Genomic DNA, 19919 nt, shown 5'->3' with positions numbered 1-19919 from the left:
TTTCATTCAGCGTAATTCCTCTGCAATCCATCCAAGTGTTTCATCTATCAATAATTTGTGCCTTTTTATTGCCAAGTAGTATCCCATGCTACAGATACATCACAGTTTAACCATTCACCCACTGAAGCACATCTGCCCTGTTCCCAGTTTCTGGCTACTATAAATAAAGATGAAAACATGCTTATAGAGGTTTTTGCATGAACAGGTTTTGTGTAAATGTAATTCATCCATCTAGGATAAATGTCCAAAGAGCATAATTGCTGGGTCCTATGGTAAGAACACACTTAATTTTGTTTAAAAAAACCAAAAAACTGCAATACTCAGGGCGCCTGGCTGGCTCAGTCGATAAAACATGCAGCTTTTGATCCTGGGGTTATGCCTCACACTGGGAGCAGAGATTACTTAAATAAGTAAACTTAAGGGAAAAAACCCAAACAAACCTGCAATATTCTTATCTGTACCATTTTAAATTCCCAGCATCAATGTACAAGTTTCTCCACATCTTCAATAAAATTTGGTGCCACCATTTTCTTAGTTTATCCTTTCTGAGAGGCATATAGTATCTCTATCAGCATCTGATGTCCCTATTAACCTGCTTTTTCCTGTTTCCTTCTCTCCACCCCCCTTCTTAAAGAAAATATTCCTTTCCTCTAAATGTCATGGAATAGCTGAAATAGAACTAGATTTATTAATTCCTTAAAGGTTTGGTGGAACTCATACATGGGAACTATTTGGGCAGAATGCTCTAAATGGAGGAATAAAAGGACTTAAAGAAAGTCACTTTTAAAAAAATGTTTAATTCCAGTGTAGTTAACATACAGTGTCATATTAGTTCCAGGTGTATAATACAGAAGTTCCATATATTACTCAGTGCTCACCAAGATTAAGTGTACTCTTAATCCTCTTTACCTATTTCACCTAACCCCTCACATACCTCTCCTCTGGTAACCATCTACTTGTTCTCTATAGTCAAGAGTCTGTTTTTTGGTTTGTCTCTTTTTTTTCCATTTGTTCATCTGCTTTGTTCCCTAAAAGAAAGTTATTTTCATCTGGGAATTGGAAAATATAAAGAATAAGACATTTATTTTAAAAAAGAGAGAGAAAGAAAGAAAGAAACCAATAAAATCTTATAGAAAGAAAAATAATTAAACCAAGGATGACAAATCAGAAAATTCAGGCTATGTTTACTCATGGGTTCAGTTATAACAATACAAACTTAGTTTGAGTGCCCCATGTATTCTTCCTCCTACAAATATTTACTAACCCTTACACTACATTTAAGGGATGGAAAAATAAAATATTCCCTTACCCAGCCAAGTGAAAGAGAGAGACTTCTAAGAAAACTACTAATACCATGACTCAATGTATTCAGTTATCACTAGAAGAGAACTGAAAGTCTCTAATTGCCTAGGTGAGCTAGGGAAGATATCACAAAGAAATTATATCTGAGATGGGCCTTAAAACATAAACTAGAATCTGCTCCAACTCCACCCCAAAAAAGGAGTCTTAAATGACATTTTATCTTCAGTACCTTGCATTAGGCTTGGCACCTACCAAGCAGGTACATAGTAAGAGCTTACTGAAGTAAACTGGAATTCAGACAATTCCAAACAAATGGACAGCATAAAGGTAACAAAACATTAAAAAGGAACCTGGGACAAAGGGTAAAGGGTCATTAATTCAATGCTAAAGAATTCGGACTTTCTCCTATATGTCACTAAGAGCAGAATAATCAGATCTGCCTTAAAGAGATCAGTGTGAATTATGAAGCTGGTAAAAATACCAGTCAGGAGGCTATTTTCAAAATTCAAACATAAATCAATTAAAACAATTAACGTGTGATGAAGGAAAGGCAAAAGACATAGCCTGAGGTAGATCTGAAAGAGAAGTATTTGAATCAGCCACTGAATGGATGAAAAGAGGAAGGATGTTATTTAAATATGAACTAGATAGGACAGAAGAGAAAAGCCAGGGAAAGGATTACTTACAATTTCTACATTGGATGATGACTGGTGACTATTAGGTAACATAAGAAAATAAGAAAAGTTAACTTGAGGGAGTAGAGGTCTGTACATGTATGTAAGATGTCACTGGTCCCTAATGCTGTACGAAGATAAAATCAGGAAGACAAGTATGACATAACAGGAACAGACATTTAGGGGAACCATTAAAAGAAGATAAAAGAGCAATCAAAGGAGATTAAGAATAAGTTTTCAGGGCGCCTGGGTGGCTCAGTGGGTTAAGTGGCTCTGCCTTCCACTTAGGTCATGATCTCAGGGTCCTGGGATCGAGCCCCGCATCTGGCTCTCTGCTCAGCAGGGAGCCTGCTTCCCCCTCTCTCTGCCTGCCTTTCTGCCTACTTGTGATCTCTCTCTCTCTCTGTGTCAAATAAATAAATAGGGTCTTTAAAAAAAAAAAAACCTAAACTACGCTTTAAAAAAAAAAAAAAAGAACAAGTTTTCATTCTCAGCTTAAAATAGGTGAAAAGCTTTGAAACCATAGTTTTAGATCTGAATTCTTACTCCAAGGAAGTCATTTAACCTTGAGTATGTTATTAATCTCTGAATCTGTTTTCTTATCTACAAAATGAGGTAATTTGAAAGATTAAGAAAGATAATGTAAATTTCCTAGTATTAGTGTAACCAATGGCAAGTTTCTTCCCCTTGTTTTCTGTCACTTGGCATAGATTAGGCCCCTTAGGAGACTTTACTTTTTAACAAATCATTTTATTCTAAATAGTAAATTCAAACTCCAAACTAACCCTGGATCTCCTTTCTCCTGTTATAACACTTTTCACTTTATAAAACACGTTATTTACTATATATCATGTCACCTCAAATTAGTATATAAGCTACTTGGATATAGAGATCTTGCCTACTGGTTTACTGATGTATCCTAACACTTTAAAAAGTACATCCAATTATGAGGAGATAGTAGATGGCTCAGTATTCTTTCTTTTTAACTAGTGATAGGTAACGGTCCTAAAGTTTCTCTTTTTGATCAAATTATACGTTAGCCTCCTTCATGTACTTCTCTTCATCCTTGCTTATCTGTGCATATAGCTAAAGTCTTTGAAACTACCTAATTAGGGGAACCTAAGTGCCTCAGTCGGTTGAGTGTCTGACCCTTGATTTCCACTCATGTTGTGATCTCAGAGTCCCAAGATCAAGCCCCATGCTGGGCTCCACACTCTCAGTGTGGAGTCCACTTCAGCCTCTCTTCCCCTCGACCCCTCCTTTTTCTTGCTAAGTCATGGGCACCCATGTGTGTGCACTCTTCCTCTCTCTAAAAAATAAATTAAAACTACCCTAACTGACTTGTCACTACTCAATCTCACATTGCTGATCTCAAAAAAGAAACCATGCACCCTTTGCTTTCTCACCGGACACTCTCCACCCTATTCACCAGCCTCTCCGTCTTTCTACACTTCTATTAGAAAGGAGGGCATATTTGCCTTGAAGTGCTTCTCCCCTACTCACTGCTTTTATTATGTTAGGCCCACTCCCAAAATCTAGACCTTAACAATTTCTAAAGTATCCCACTTTCAAATCCATTGACTGGCTGACCTAAGGATACCTCTACTAGGTAAGTTTTTGAGATCTGAAATTCATCAATGTTGAAATCTGAGTTCATGGTTTTTCTCAAAGAAATCACTGCATCTAAGTTTTCCTGTTACATAGATATAATAATATCACCACACTCTTCTATAAAAAACTACCTGGCCTGAAACGTTGAAAATTTTAAATTGTTTTAATTTTATATTTTATCCACTAGAACATTCTATAGAATAAACATTCAGATTTGGGGCGCCTGAGTGGCTCAGTGGGTTAAGCCGCTGCTCAGGTCATGATCTCAGGGTCCTGGGATCGAGTCCCGCATAGGCCTCTCTGCTCAGCAGGGAGCCCGCTTCCCTCTCTCTCTCTCTGCCTGCCTCTCCATCTACTTGTGATTTCTCTCTGTCAAATAAATAGATAAAATCTTTAAAAAAAAAATTCAGATTTTACCTTTTCACACCATTTTAATTAACATTTTTATATTCAGTCCCTGTTACCTTAAAGTGAACCTTAACTGTGTTTTCTCAGTAAGATTTTTCTTTTCTCTTTTCTTTTTTTTTTTTGGTGCAAAAAGGTGATTTTATTCAAGCATTGGAATCAGGACCCATGGGCAGAAAGAGCTGCTTCAACAGGATTTTTCACTCTTCCTTTGTCCAATCTACATAAAAATCCTAAACAATGGTTCTTTATTCCCGATGGCAATTTCCCAGAGTCTGTACTAAATCTTACAAAGGAAAAATGGCAAGCAGCCTAAGACAAGCTTCATGAATAATGAGTTACATAAAGCTAAATAGGTTTCTCTCCTTCAAGACTTCATAATTGAAATGTGTTCTGGGGATTTTTTTTAAGGAAAAAAAAGAAAAAGAAGCTATAATACAAATCTGATCCAAAACATCTTTCAGGAATTAGTCTCTCACACACATATTTTGAGAAATGCTATTAATGAAGTCAAATTCAAAAACTTCCCAGCACGTTCAAAAACTTCTAGGAAGTGATTCCCCAATTCTGTTACCTTTGTTGTATCATCTCCCTAACTTCTCTTTATCCCCCTTCCCCATACATACACACACACACGGATTGCTGAAGAGAAATCCAGAACTCACTATACCCTGTCTTTCCAAAAGAGAACATACAAAACAATTTAACTTCCTAAATATAGTTTATATCTACTTTATTTTAGCTTTTCTGTCTCATCCTTCACTATCAAGCTATCTCTTCTTAAACTTAAGAGTATTTGTTTTGCAGTAACTTCTTTCCAACCCTAAATGGAAAGAGAAAATTCAGTTTATTAAAACTGAATAGAAATTCACTTAGCTAGATTCATAATAAAGACCCACAATGTTTTCCTGAGTATAAAGAAACAACTTTAACACATGAGTGTAACAACTGATTTCTGTTTGGTCTTCTTTGTTCACCTTTGGGCTCTCAGCAAACTTTAAAAATAAAAGGAGACTAAATAAGCAACCTTAACAGGCTTTGTTTTTGTATGTTCTGTCTTACTGGTAGAGATGGAAGTATGACAAAATTAACCTTAACAGCGATTACTTATGGAACTATGATAGGTATTTTACATATACTATCTCACTGAGTCTTCTAGCTTAATATAGGGACCAATATTGTTCCCTTCTATTAAAGCACAATAATGGTTTCCTAGCATCATCTTGCAAGAAGTTTCTAGTAAACTGACAAAATATACTTATTTGGAAGAGTATTAAAAGTAACAACTTACTGGCAGAAGCTGGAGTCATAGTTTCAACAGCTTTGGAAGCATCTATATCTTTTCTATTTGAAAGAAGAAAAAATTAGGCAAAGACTAAAATTCCAAGTTCTAAAACTTCTAAGGATGCAAAAGCTTAAGTCTAAAAAAGCTTAGAGATGCCTGCCCGGATCAGTATGTAGGGCATGAAACTCCTCATCTCAGGGTAATGAGTTCAAGCCTCATGTTGGGTGCAGAGCTTACTTAAATTAAAATTTTAAAGAATAAAGTTTAATTTAATTCAATTTGAACAACTGAATTAAAGCCGGAGTCCATTTAAACTGGAGTCAGGATAATAAATTTATAAATAATGCAATTGTATAAAAATTTTGAAGTTTTAATTCATATGCACATTCATTCCTGCATATGAAATCATGGAATTACTTACTTTAAAGAAGCTGCAGATGCTTTCTTTGAATCTGAGGTCTTTTTCTTCAACTCTTTGTTCTATGAAAGAAAAAGATTTTGAAAAAGAAAATCTTAGTTTCTTCCCCAATTATAAACGGCACTTTAGAAAACACAAGCATGAAGAAATACAATAAAAACATTATTATGAGATTCAGAACAATCTGATATATATTTACTGACTATTCACCAATTGTCAAGCACAATTTTAGGCACTGGAGAGGAGCAGTAAATAAATAATAATAATTTCAGTAATAAATAATAATATAAGTAATTATATATGATTATATATAATTAAATAATAATATAATAATAATTTCAGTAAATAAATAATTTCAAGAGGTAAGGAAAAAAAGACCTCAAGGAAATTTAAAAATACATACATACTATGTCTGTTAGCAACAAGTACTATGGAAAAAACTAAAAGAGAAAGGAAACAGAATTGCTCTTGTTGGGGAATGAGGAGCAACTATCAATAAGTCTGTTATACAAGTCTCACTGAAAAGGTGATATATGAGCAAGCAGCTAAAAGAGGTAAGAGAGCAAACCAAACCATTCCCTGTGTTGAGAGCATTCCAGACAGAAGAACAGCAACTACAGAAAACTTAATGAGATCCATGTCTATTAGCTTACTTAGGAAGTACAAAGGATGTGGGGCACCTGGGTGGCTCAGTGGGTTAAGCCTCTGCCCTCAGCTCAGGTCATGATCTTAGGGTCCTGAGATGGAGCCCCGAATCAGGCTCTCTGCTCAGTGGGGAGACTGCTTTCCTCCTCTCTCCCTGCCTGCCTCTCTGCCTACTTGTGATCTCTCTCTCCCTCTCTGTCAAATAAACAAATAAAATCTTTAAGAAAAAAAAAAAAGTACAAAGGATGCTTGGGTAGGAAATAGAGGAGAGAAATAGGTATGTGGTGGTTATGGGGTAGAGTGTGGGTGGAATGGTGGTGTAAACTCATAAGCCATTTTGAGTACTGGTTTTTCCTCTCAGTGTAATGAAAGGTTCTGAGTCTAGGAATGACAAGATCAATCTGGTTCTATCTTGAAATACAGTCAAAGTGAGTGAAAAGGCAAGGAGAAAAGGACAATATTGTCATGATGCTACTGTAGTAACAAAGAAAAGATGGTGACACACTGGGCCAAGGTAATAGCAATTAGATCCTGAAATGTCATGGTATTATTTGAAGTATTTGTAAAGACAGTGATAAGAAAATGTAGATCAATAGTAAAAGATGGAATTAATGAATTACAAAGAACTGATCTTTCTTCCATTTAACCTTGAGAATGTGTTCCTCTGCTAAGACTAGACTATTTCTTTTCATACCTAAACTGCTTCTGCCTGAGTTACTACAGGCTGCCCCTGCATAATTATAAAATTAAAAATCTTCAACAGTATTAAAGTGGTGTCTGCTTTCTGGAATTTCAGTTATATGCAAATGGAGTCTCCCGAATATATCCACCAAGTCCTTCTTCTTTATCACTAATAGACCATAAGCTCCAAGAATGAGAGCCCATCTGTCCTGCTCATCACTCTACTGCAGGTACCACAATGCCCGACATATATAACAGATTTTTAAGAAAAGTTTTCAGTTATAATGAAATTAAACTCTCATCCGATGAATTCTTTGGTTTTATTTCCTCATTACTCATTAGATTTTTCTATAATGTTCAAACCACCGATAATTGTTTCCCAGCATTGTTTTCATTTCCATGCAATCTTCCTGGATCTTAGCTGTCTACTCTGGCTTTTAGATATAATGTTGCCATGAATCTTGCTGAAAATACCAAATTAAAATTTGAGAAGTGTTGTTTTCATTTTGTTTTTGTAGAGCTGAGCTGCAGCACTATTTCACAGTTTCAACAGAAAATCTGATACTCTTTTGTAGATCAAGTGTCCTGCTCCATTAAAGACAATTTTGGGAGTATGGACTACTATCCATTTCTATGGGGAAAAAAAAAATGCTTGCTTTCATCAGATTCTTGGTAGTGCTGGTAGTGAAGGTAGCTCAAAAATGGCTAAAAATCAGTACTAAGAATTGAGGTCTATACTGGCTTATAATTAAAGAAAAGGTAATTCAGTTTGTTAGAGTTGTGCAGATTCGTATTTTAATCCTTCAGGTTTAAATACAGGGATGTGGGCAATTTTCACCTTTTCTGTAACATTTCTTTATTGATTTGAAGAAATAGCCAAATGGAGAGACTATACTTTGAATCAAAGCCAGAGTCAAAGACAGTCCTAACATGACGTATCAAATGTGGGCAGAAACGTTTTGTCTTAGTTTGACTATTCGTGCCAAAATTAAGATCTGGACCAAGAAAGCTACAGCACTGCCTTGGTTCCTAGTCTGGGTTCCCAGTCTATTTTTGGCTTGCTCTGGCAAGGAAATCTGATGTCTTCCACTGTAATAAGAGGCTAAGGTTATCTGTACACTTCCAATCTTAAACAGCTATGGCTGGAGTTCTCTGTGGGTTCTCCTCCCATCAGTTGCTAGGAAGGCTACTTGATTACAACAGAGAGATCATTGAGTTAGCTCCATCCAAACTATATTTAGTTGAAGAATATCAAATTTTTGACACATAGATGGCATGTTTTCTAGATTATAGGGCTGACAGCTTCCCCTGTTCATTACTTTGAAAATCAGAATAGTAAATATGGCTGGCTCTTTCTGGACTTCTGTCGCTACCTTACCAAAACGTTATCAAAGAGAATTATTTTAATCTGACTAAAATATTCTAATAACCTAGATGTATCCTTATTCATCCATTTTCCCAGATGAAACTTTTCAATATTAAAAAAGAATGACTCTCTCCCCGGTTCCAAAATTTAATTATCAGCCAGGTCTTGCTTGATAGTAACTGGTTTAAGCTATTATTTCTCCTTCCGATCTCAAGTATACTAATCTACCTGAAACCATTACTATCGTTACAATAAGCTGGCTGGCTAGATGAGTCTTCTAAATGGACTTCATTGTTTTTTTGTTTGTTTTTTTTCTCTTCTCCCCTTTAATCACTCTGCTAAGCTTGCTTTCTTTGCCTTCTTCAGTCATTTGCCTAATTCATTCTGCAGCTCACTCCCAAATGAATCTATTTAACCTATCCATTTTGCATCATAGCTCTGTTCAAAACCTTGATTAAAATTTAACTGTCTACAGGATAAAACTTACATTCTTAAATTATACATTCAAATTCTTGCTTTTCCCTAACCTCCTCTGCAACTAGAGAAGGTTGTATGTCACCGTTCTGGTAAATCAAATGTAGGTAAAAGTTGCTGAGGAACTCATTCTTCCACAAAAATATTAATTAAAAAATCTTTTTAAAAAATCAAAATCCCTTTTTGTCTTTATTTCTTTTTCCTTTCCTTTTGCTAGGAAGATTAAAAATGATGCTAGAAAGTACAGCAACCATCTCACAACTGAGGGTAAAAAGTACATAAAGGTAGTGAATCAAAAAAACAAAAAGCCTGGGTTCCTGATATTATGGAGCAGCTTCACCAGCCATGGGCCACCTACCTATAGATTTTCTATTATGATATAAATAAACCTCTTATTCCTTTCATAAACCACTGGTGAAGTTTCTGCTAGTTGAAAAGATAAGAAATCCTAAGTGATAAAATTGTTAATAACTAGGGTTACCATAAAACTCATTATTCACATCAGGGCAATGGAAATAAATAGATGGCATGTAACAGATGTAACCTAGGATCATGGGTTACTCTAGCAGTAACTAGCCAGAGAGCATAAATGAAATAAAAAATATACATCCTTTATGGAATAGTGATTTAAGCAGTAATTATGATATACACAAATAAATATATCAGTAAGAAAGAAACTTAGCATCTCCTCCAAAATGTACACTGTGGAAACATTACAAAAGAACGTTATGGAAAGACACTAAATGAAATCTAAATAAATGGAGAAAATCCCTGCTTCTGAACAGAAAGAGTATTATAAATCATAAATACAAATTCAATACAATATGAAACTCCCAATAAGATTTTTCAGAGAACTTAAACAGATTCTAAAACCAACAGCAGGAGTAAATGTTCAAGATTAACCAAAATAAAATTTTTTTAAAAGATTTTATCTACATATAGATAAATAAATTTATAGATAGAGAATGCATGTGTGTGTAAATGAGAGCATGAGCAGAAGAGGAGCATGGGTGGGGGAAGGGAAAGGGAAAGAATTCCAAGCAGACTTCACGCTGAGCATGGAGCCCAACGTGGGGCTTAATCTCAGGACCCTGAGATCAGAACCTGAGCCAAAACCGAGAGTTGGATGCTTAACCAACTGAGACACCCAGATGCCCCAAATAAATTTTATTTTTTCAAAATAAATTTTAAATAAAGAACAAAGAAAAAGAATTCTACTGGAAAGATAGGCAATTATGTAAAATTATAATAACATAAGAACTGAAATTACATAGTATTATAATAGAAATAAACGGACTCATCTAACAATAGTCTGATAGAGATCTATGTGTATAGGGTAATTTATACACATAAAGATAGCTTTTGAAATCAATGGGGAAGAACCAGTTAGGTATAAATGGTGTTGCACTAGTTGGTTATCCACTTTAGAAATAGTACTGATCTCAATAACACATTAACCACAACTTATAGATTAAAATAATAATGGAATTATATCTTTTTGGCACTGGTATAGAGAAGGTCTTCTAAAGACAAAAGAAAAAAAAGCAGAAGCTATTAAGAGAGAAAAAAACAACTTGAGTACACTGAAATCAAAAACTTTATATATGGATATACACATAACATACTGGAAGAAAATATTTCTCATAAGTAATATAAAATTGGTATCGAAAATCATGAACACCTTCAAATTAAGCTTTTTTAAAAAGGCAAATAACCCAATAGAAAGATGGGAAAAGCTTTATACAACTCATTAATACAGTAATAGCTATTATATTAAGATACTGAAGTTTAATAATAATCAGGAAAATGCAAATTAAAGCTCAATAACATATTTTACATACTGGATTTTTAAACTGCAAATCTTAGATATTGTGGATAACACAGAAACACCAGTCCTCTCTTTATTATCACACTACATTCTTATAGCTATTTAACAGGAGATCTGGTATTATTGCATGTTCTGCAACCCAGCAATTCCACTGTAGATATCACTTTAAAAATAGTACCATAAATGTATAAGACCTGTAAAAGCCATATACAAGGAAATTAACATAGTAGTGAAAAATTAGAAATAACCTAAATATCACATCCATACGGAACTGGTAAAATAACTGCGGTATATTCATACAAAATGATACCACACAGGAGTTAGGAAGGAGGAGGAAAATCTGTATGTACAAACATGGTTAGATCTCCAAATCAAATTGCTGACTGAAAAAATGTGTACTACAGGGGCACCTGGTTGTCTCAGTGGGTTAAAGCTCCTGCCTTCGGCTCAGGTCATGATCCCAGGGTCTTGGAATTGAGCCCCACATTGTGCTCTCTGCTCAGCAGGGAGCCTGCTTCCTCCCCTCTCTCTCTCTCTCTGCCTGCCTCTCTGCCTACTTGTGATCTCTGTATGTCAAAAAAAAAGTATACTACAAAACCCTTTTAAAGTAAACATTCTTCAGCAAATACAATAATTACCTGAAAAGAACACTCATACACAAAGTAAAACTTGCTGATATTTAAGTACTTCTATAGACATCAATAAATTTATAAACTGAACCATAAAAAATGATCTAGAAAGACTAAATTAATAAACAGTAATATTTCTAAGGAAGCAAAAGGTTCAAAAGAATATATACACTGTAATTCTGTTTATTTAGAGTTCCAAACAGGCAAAACTCAACTATGGTATTAGAAATCAAGTTAGGGGTTACTTTTGGGCAGAATGGAGGGTATAAGGATTCAGAAGAAGTATGCAAGGGGCTTCCAAGATGTTCTCAATGTTTTTTGTGACCTAGGTAGGTTTCGGAGATGTTTGCTAATTTTGTTAAGCATCTTCTCCTAGTCTACTGCTTGCCATTTAACATTGTTTGTAGTGCTATTTATGTAGATATAAAGTTGTTAATTTCAATGTATTTCAATCCATATGCATACAATCTACTGAGTGAACATTTATGTTCAATGCATTTTTCTATATGTATCATACTTTATAAAGTCAAACTTAATTAACAATAATGAGACACGTTTGATCTAAATCCGGTTTACCTGTTTTTTCTTTCCTGGAACACATATTTTCACATTTTTCCCTTTTATGAGAAGAGGTGTTGTTTCAATGTACTTCATGACTGCAGTAACCGCCTCTCTAAATTCCATTTCCAAGTAAGCCTAAATAAAATGTATTACATTTTTGGTCAAAAATCTAACTCAAAACTCTCTGCATGCCTCAGTACTTTTTGTGGAACATAAAACTATGAAATTACCTCAAGTCCTGGTTGCTTTTACATCTTTTTGTTTTGCTACATTGTCACCTGATCTCTAGGGTTAGTTTTCATACATGAAATGGACATTTAACCTTACAGAATTTCTGTACCATTACCAAGATAAGAAGAGGGGAAACAAGGGCCCATGGCAGACTCATGGAACAATGAGAAATAGGAAGGCAGGACTCATGGAATAAATGGAGAAAAGACAGGATTTGGCCTTAGTGGCTGTAAACCTGACATTTTTAAGGCTTACTGAAATAAAGAACACTACCAACTACATTCCCCTGTTTTGTCTCATAATTTTATCTTTTTCTTAGTATGGGAGTTGTTCATAATTCTGATGAACTTTACCATGTTGAGTTACAGGACTATATATAATCCACATGTAAAAAATACTGTACAACAAAATCATTTTTTAGCATCATCTTAACCAGTATGCTAAAGAATTGGAAAGCAAACTATAACCTGTCAACTGTTTTTGCAAACAGTTTTTTTGAACATGGCTGTACCCATTCATTAGTATATTTTTGGCTGCCTTTGTACTACAATGGCAGAATTGAATAGCTACAATCCTATGGCATACAAAGCCTGAAGTATTTACTATCTGGTCCTTTACAGAAAAAGTATGCCAACTCCTGTTCTCAAAGATATAAAATAGTATTTGGGGACCCTGTTCACTGGAATCCAAGCATTTACATTAACTCTCAATTAACAATTACATATGTAGCAAAAAGTGCTAAAAGATCTTCATAAAGTAACAACCAGACTTTATAATGTAGTAACTTTGTATATATTTTTAGAACAGAGTGACTGACTCACTTCTTTCCTATAAGGAACAACGAGGACATCATTAACTTTTCCAAATGGTTGAAATATTTTTCTAATATCTTCTTCAGTGCAGCCATCCTCTGGTAATTCAGATATAAGAAGAACTGAACCATAATGTGAAGACTGGTCCTTCCGAAGCTATTTTTGAATGAAAGGAAATTAAAAATAAGCCAAATTAAGCCATGAAGTACAAAAATAATAATTCCCAATATAATTTCTGCCATTAAGCTATATCCTTGAAACAGCCTTCTCTAAATATTTTAGCACAATTAAAAAATTTTTTAAATGCTAAATAAAATAGTAAAAGATAAGTTTTATATTTTACCATTCGACCCTAACAGTGATCAGAGCTTACTGGTAACACAATCACAGATGCTCTTTTCTGTTTAGAAGCATTCTGTAACAAACAAGACCTATGGAATGGTCCAAAACCACTGAAGAATATTTTTCTACATGAATCTACATGGCCCATCACTAAGAAAGATAAAACTACAGCTTTGTGCACTTTGTGTTTTATAAGCTGCGATGATATCTAGAGGTATACCATTTTCAAAACATATATAGCATGTATAAAATCCGAATTTCCTATAATACCAACTTTATCAACTGTAATAAAAACTGACTTAAAAAAAAAAGTTCCACTGCCACCACCTAGAGTTTTGAAACAAAATGAATAGTATAGATTAATTTAGCCTCTTCAAAAATCTTCTCTGTACTAAAATTTCTTCCTAACACTCTTCAAAACTGCGTAATTACACGTTGATTATTTTAAGTGTATCCGTCTAAAAATAAGCTCTTTAAAGGCAAGGATTTATAGCTATTGAAAATATTTAGACAATGTTAAGAGTAATATATACCTAAATACCTGAAGACTTGTTAATATTACATTAAACATCTGATAATCTGCCTAAACATTGGCAACTGTTCTAATGTTCTCAAGATGCTTTATGTAGAACAATACCTCTGAGTATTTTAACTAGCAGGTTACAGTCAAAATATATTAATAAATCAGTATTAGAAAACAGGCTATTCTATATTGGCCAAGAGAGTATTTGACTTCTGAACTATACTGCAAAAAAGTAAAAAGTAGATTAAAAATGGTCAATTCTCAGTAAAGACTCACGTTTACAGCTTACTGACAAAGATGACAAAAAAATCATTAATGTTGCTGGTGTGATTACATTCACTCCCCCCACCAGATAGCAAACTCATCACAACAACCTGCCTGTGTGGTTAGCCAAAAACAAACCATCAGAATGTTCTCACTTTTGATACACTGAATGCCAAACTGCTAGGATTTGTAAGCTACAAGATTTTGACTTAATGGACCTTTTCTAAATTCATAAGCACAATCAATAAAATATTCCAAATCAACATAATTCAACAAGTTATGATTTCAAACTTTTAAAATATGAAAATAAAAAATTCAAACAACTTTTTTTGTATCATAATGACACATGTATGTACACACTTACATTAACAAACTACTGACCTTACGCTGGAGAGAAACAGGTTTTTCAGACACTGGTTTACATTCTGATGAGGTGTCATCTTCAATATTCTTGGCTTTGTAACGAATAGAATGTCCCCCTAAATTTGCATCACTCTTTGCAAGGTTTGTAGATTTAATTAATGCCTTTGATCCACTACCCATTTTAGGCTTTGGGGCTGGTGAAGGTCCTTTATCAACTATTTCAAGATGTTTCTGTTTATTGAATTCTGGCCCATGCCCAGATCGTTGTACTACATCTTCTAATGCTTTTTTTCTATCTAGTAAAAAGGACATAAATGCAATTTCAACCGAAAAGAACTTAAGATGAAAACCACATTATTTTATAATATAAAATCATATTATTGAAGAAAGAATAACTCCTTAATTGCCCAAATATTTATTACACAGAGCCACTGTCAAGCCAGAAAGGAATCAAATATACACAAAACAATTCTCAGTCTTTAATTCTTCACTCATGATCTTATCTTATACCAATGGTCCTCAAACATTTGATTTCAGTATCCATTTTCACTTTTTAAAACGGAAGACTCCAGGGGTGCCTGGGTGGCTCAATGGGTTAAAGCCTTTGCCTTCAGCTCAGGTCATGATCCCAGGGTCCTGGGATCGAGCCCCACATCCGGCTCTCTGCTCAATGGGGAGCCTGCTTCCCCCTCTCTCTCTGCCTGCCTCTCTCTGCCTACTTGTGATCTCTGTCAAATAAATATAATCTTAATAAATAAATAAATAAATAAAAATAAAAACCGAAGACTCCAAAGAGATTTTGTTAGACTCAATATTTACCATAAGAAACTGAAATTGAATTTTTTTTTTTTAAGATTTTATTCATTTGTCAAAAAGAGAGAGAGAGAAAGCATGCAAGCAGGCAGAGAGACAGGCAGGCTCCCTACTGAGCAAGGAGCCTGACATGGGACTCGATCCCAGTACCCCGGGATCATGACCCGAGCGGCTTAACCCACAGAGCCACCCAGGCGTCCCTGAAATTATTTCAAAATATTTACTAATTCATTTAATAATAGGCTTCTGTGTTAGCATAAATAACATTTTTATGAAAAACAACTTTAATTCCCAAAACAAAAAATTAGATGAGTAGCACCACTGTGTATTTCCCCATACACTTTCATGTTGGGCTTAAAGCCTGAATTCTTGAGGCATCTCAGTGGCTTAGTCAGTTAAGCATCTCCCTTTGGCTCAGGTCACAATCCCAGTGTCCTGGGATTGAGCCCCACATCTGAGCCCCTACTGAGTAGGGAGCCTGCTTCTCCCATTCCCTCTGCCCCTTCCCCCGTTCGTGCTTGCTCTCTCAAATAAATAAAATAAAATAAAATCTTAAAAAAAAAAAAAAAAAAAAAAAAACCTGAATTCTTGTATCTGCTTCTGCTTCCAATCTGATGGATACATTGCTCTGGTTGAACATATAAAGGAAACTCAGCTTCACATAGTTGGAAGACCCCCCGGTCTTGGAGACCTTTCTAAAAAGATCTCAGAGAACACATATATGAGCTATTTCTAAAAATGTCACTAAACCAATATTAAGACACAGGTTGAAAATAGGAGAAATTTCAAAAAAACTTTTAGATTAATTCATGGGCACACTAAGATGTTGGCATATCAGTGGTTTTTAAATTTGATTTTAGGTAGATACATACACTCTTCCACATTTCTTCTGATAGTTAATAAAAGGAAGAATGGACTAGGCTGGGATGCGGGTCAATTTCACATAAAATTCTAAAATATAGTAAAATAGAAATTCCATTTCTAGCTTATTAAAAGAGCTAAGAAAATCAGCTCAAAACGTCAGCTTTTGTTAGATCTTTTCTTTTTTAGAAGATTTTATTTATTTATCTGAGAGAGAGAGAGACAGCGAGAGAGGAACACAAGCAGGAGAAGTGGGAGAGGGAAAAGCAGACTTCTGGCTGGGCAGGGAGCCCAATGCGGAGCTCCATCCCAGGACCCTGGGATCACGACCTGAGCCAAAGGGAGATGCTTAACGACTGAGTCATCCAGGCACCCCAAGTTTTGTTAAATCTTGACAGTAGCAGATTATGTCATGTTTTCAAACTTACTAAAAATACAGAACTGAAAAATTCAAACACAAAAAAAATCCTAAAAAATTTAGTCAAAATAAGTAAATTTATTATGTTATATACTATAGTATGTATTATTATTCATAACCATAGGTGTACCTGATGATTTCACTGATCTCCGTGATGTCCTTTCAGGGCTAACTGATCGATAGCATTTTGGACTACCTCTAAATGGATTTTTCATTCGATATGGTGAACGGGATCTGGATCTGTATCTGGAAATGAAACGATGGCAGATTTTTGGACTTCGACTTCTTGGTCTGTATATATAGCGTATAGGGCTTCGAGATCGACGGAATCTGTGACTTGAGCTTGATCTTCTAGAATGTCTAGGACTGGGGGAATGAGAACGTCTTCTTGGAGTTTCATTTTCTTTTCTATTGCCTTCATTTCTATAAAGTATGGGGGGGAAATTACAAGATTCAGCAATTTAATGTAAATTTAACTTCTACGACAGAGGCTCCTTCTTAACAAGAGACTATAAACAATACCAAACTCTGATAGTATATATTTATTTAAAACAAAAACCTATTTGTTATGACACAATTCACCCTCATAGATAAATAAAAAATAATCAGAATAGAAGCTCAGCCCTCAAATTGCTTGGATCCCTGTTTTGCTAATATACAGAAGAGGACCCTCTACCAATTTCTTGGTCTCTTCCTATATCATTTTATAGTCAACCTATATATTGGAAGTATTAAGTTATATAAAGGATTTAAGAAATGATTTACATAAACAAATGTTTTCAACATTTTCCCCGAGAGATTATGCCATCTATAAATATTTCTTTGACTGCTGTTACTTTATGTACAAACATTAAATACAAGTCTAAAACTTGTACAAACATTAAATACAAGTCTAAAACTTATTTATATACAAACATTTTGTATATATATATAAAATGTTTATATACAAATATACAAAAAATGTACAAAAATGTTTATATACAGGAGCGCCTGGGTGACTCAATGGGTTAGAGCCTCTGCCTTCGGCTCAGTCATGGTCCCAGGGTCCTGGGATAGAGCCCTGCATCTAGCTCTCTGCTCAGCAGGGAACCTACTTCCTCCTCTACCTCTGCCTGCCTCTCTGCCTAATTATAATCTCCGTCTGTCAAATAAATAAATAGGATCTTTAAAAAAAAAGTTTATATACATTTTGCATGTATTTAAAAATGTTTATATGCAAACATTTAAATACAAGACTTCCTAAGGAATACAAAACTTAATAAAACCACTCCTAGCCTTCAAAACATTTGTAACATAAGACCCCACAATCAGAACAATAACAAAAGCAGGAAGTATTTTCAGAAAGACTAAAAAAAAGGAAAGAAAATGGAAGCTCAGAGAGGCAAGCGATCACATGTAAGCTGGGATAATTAAAGGTTCATAGAGATTATTGCATTCATCTGCTGTTTAAAAGTAAAAATAAAAAAAATTTAAAATAAAAGTAAAAATGGTCAAACAGGAACTCAATTAAAAATAAGACCTTTTTTTTAAAAAGCACCTATTTACTTTTTTTTAAACCTTTTTTTTTTAATTTTATTTATTTATTTATTTATTTATTTATTTGATAGAGATCACAAGTAGACAGAGAGGCAGGCAGAGAAAGAGGGGGAAGCGGACTCCCCACTGAGCTCAGAGCCCGTTGCAGGGCTCAATCCCAGGACCCTGAGATCATGACCTGAGCCGAAGGCAGAGGCTTAACCCACTGAGCCAACCAGGCACCCCTACTTGTTTACTTTTAAAAGAAAATCATGTCTCAACAATATCACTATTAAAAAGAATTACCTTCTTGATGGGAGGATCTCAGGATTCCAATCAGGATACCTATTTTGAGAATAAACAGTATTAATAAACAGTTAAAATGAGACTGTATGTCTCAATCCTTCCCTGCAATGTATCATCAGGAGGACTGTTCAAAACCTAAGTTTACATAGTAATTTATTAGTATATTAAGTATGAAAATTTTCTTGAAAGTATGATATTTTGAGTGTCTAATTCAATAAATAATCAAAGCATTATTCTAGTAGGCAATTCAAGGAAAAGAAACACATTCCCAATACATCAAAGATTTCAAAGTTTCTTAAAGTAAAACAGGCAATACACATACAAGTGTTAAGATGTATAGAATAGGTACATGACACAGGTTTAGGTAGGGGTTAAAAGATAAGGACAGTTCATGCACTTTGCAGAACTCCAGGAGACCCCATTCTACACAAAACAACATGTACAGTGCTCTTTACACTGTACCAGGCAGTCCTCGAAGAGATACATCTTGTGGAAGAATTAGGGGAAAATCCGCAGAAAAGGCTACTTTTTAAGTAGCCCTTATGTCTACCAATAGGCATGGTTCAAGCTAGGTTTGATGCAGTGGCCATACATAAAAGAATTGAGAGGCAAAACAAGTGTTCTATTTCGTGAACTGGTCTGGTTGCAGCATGCAAATGATAAAAAGGAATTATGGGCGGGGGGTGGAGGGAGGCTGGAAAGGCAGCTCAGAATTACAAACTGTGAAGGTCCTTGAAATCAGGTAAGGAGATTGCACTTAAGTAAAAGGTAACAGAGAACCAATAATCATTTCTGAAGTGAAGAGAATACAAGAATATTTTCGGGTCAATTGGAAATAAGTATCTGGAATTGTGGGGAAAGATTAGGACTGAGATATTTGAAAATTAGGCATGAAGAAGCCTATACAGTATAAGGGTTGTGTTAGACTAACACAGAAGATCGTTTGTAGGAATAAAAAGGGCTGAGGACAGAATATTATGCACACCAAGACTGAAGAGTAAAGCAGACAAAGACAAACAAATAAGAGATTAAGTAGTAATCACAGAAAGAAAAAGTACAAGAAACAGTAATATCACAGAAGCCTAAGAAGAAGACATTTTCCTCCTCATCTTTTCTAGAGAACCTGAACTCTGAAGGTCAATTTAGGGGCGCATGGGTAACTTAGTTAAGTGTCCAACTCTTGACTTCGGCTCAGGTCATGATGAAGATCAAGGCCTGTGGTGATTCTCCCTCTTTCTCTGCCCTACCCCCAACCCTGGCTCTCACACACCCTCTTAAAATAAATAAATAAATAGATAGATAGATAGATAAATGTATGTATGTATGTTAGTTGACTGGAAATTTTAAAAACATTTTTAAATTGGAAATTAAATCATTAAGACAACTAATATTCAAAAACAAGCTTAATAACCAAGAGAAGAGCCAAGTAAGGAAATGGAGGCAGCCATCTCTTTCAGCAAGTCACCTGGCAAGAAGTCCGGTCAAAACTGCAGTAAAAGTAAAGTGGTTTTCATTTGCCTATTTGCCTAAGACACTGTTATAGCAGGTTAACACAACAACAATTCTCAACTTCGTTTTTCCTTGTCTGCCTC

General features: G+C 34.9%; 1 protein-coding gene across 6 annotated transcripts in view; it reads right to left on the bottom strand.

Annotated features, from left to right (window-relative positions):
* The window catches only part of ZNF638 (zinc finger protein 638), an 82408-nt gene that overhangs the window by 36147 nt on the left and 26342 nt on the right, over positions 1-19919 (bottom strand). For 5 of the 6 annotated variants that reach the window (XM_045079003.1, XM_045079002.1, XM_013051149.2 and 2 more), the window contains exons 4-10: positions 18328-18366; positions 16637-16929; positions 14433-14710; positions 12932-13078; positions 11895-12014; positions 5699-5757; positions 5284-5336 (exon numbers count right to left, since the gene is read on the bottom strand). In XM_045079003.1, coding sequence (XP_044934938.1) covers positions 5284-5336; positions 5699-5757; positions 11895-12014; positions 12932-13078; positions 14433-14710; positions 16637-16929; positions 18328-18366 — 989 coding nt within the window. The remainder of the gene's footprint in view (positions 1-5283; positions 5337-5698; positions 5758-11894; positions 12015-12931; positions 13079-14432; positions 14711-16636; positions 16930-18327; positions 18367-19919) is intronic. The other variant, XM_013051148.2, reaches the window with a different exon arrangement.

This window comes from Mustela putorius, unplaced genomic scaffold (genome assembly GCF_011764305.1).
Source record: "Mustela putorius furo isolate JIRA1106 unplaced genomic scaffold, ASM1176430v1.1 tig00000281_pilon_pilon_pilon, whole genome shotgun sequence".
Lineage (NCBI taxonomy): Eukaryota > Metazoa > Chordata > Mammalia > Carnivora > Mustelidae > Mustela > Mustela putorius.
The sequence above is the reverse complement of the archived record's forward strand: the minus strand, read 5'-3'. Positions and strand labels throughout refer to the sequence as shown.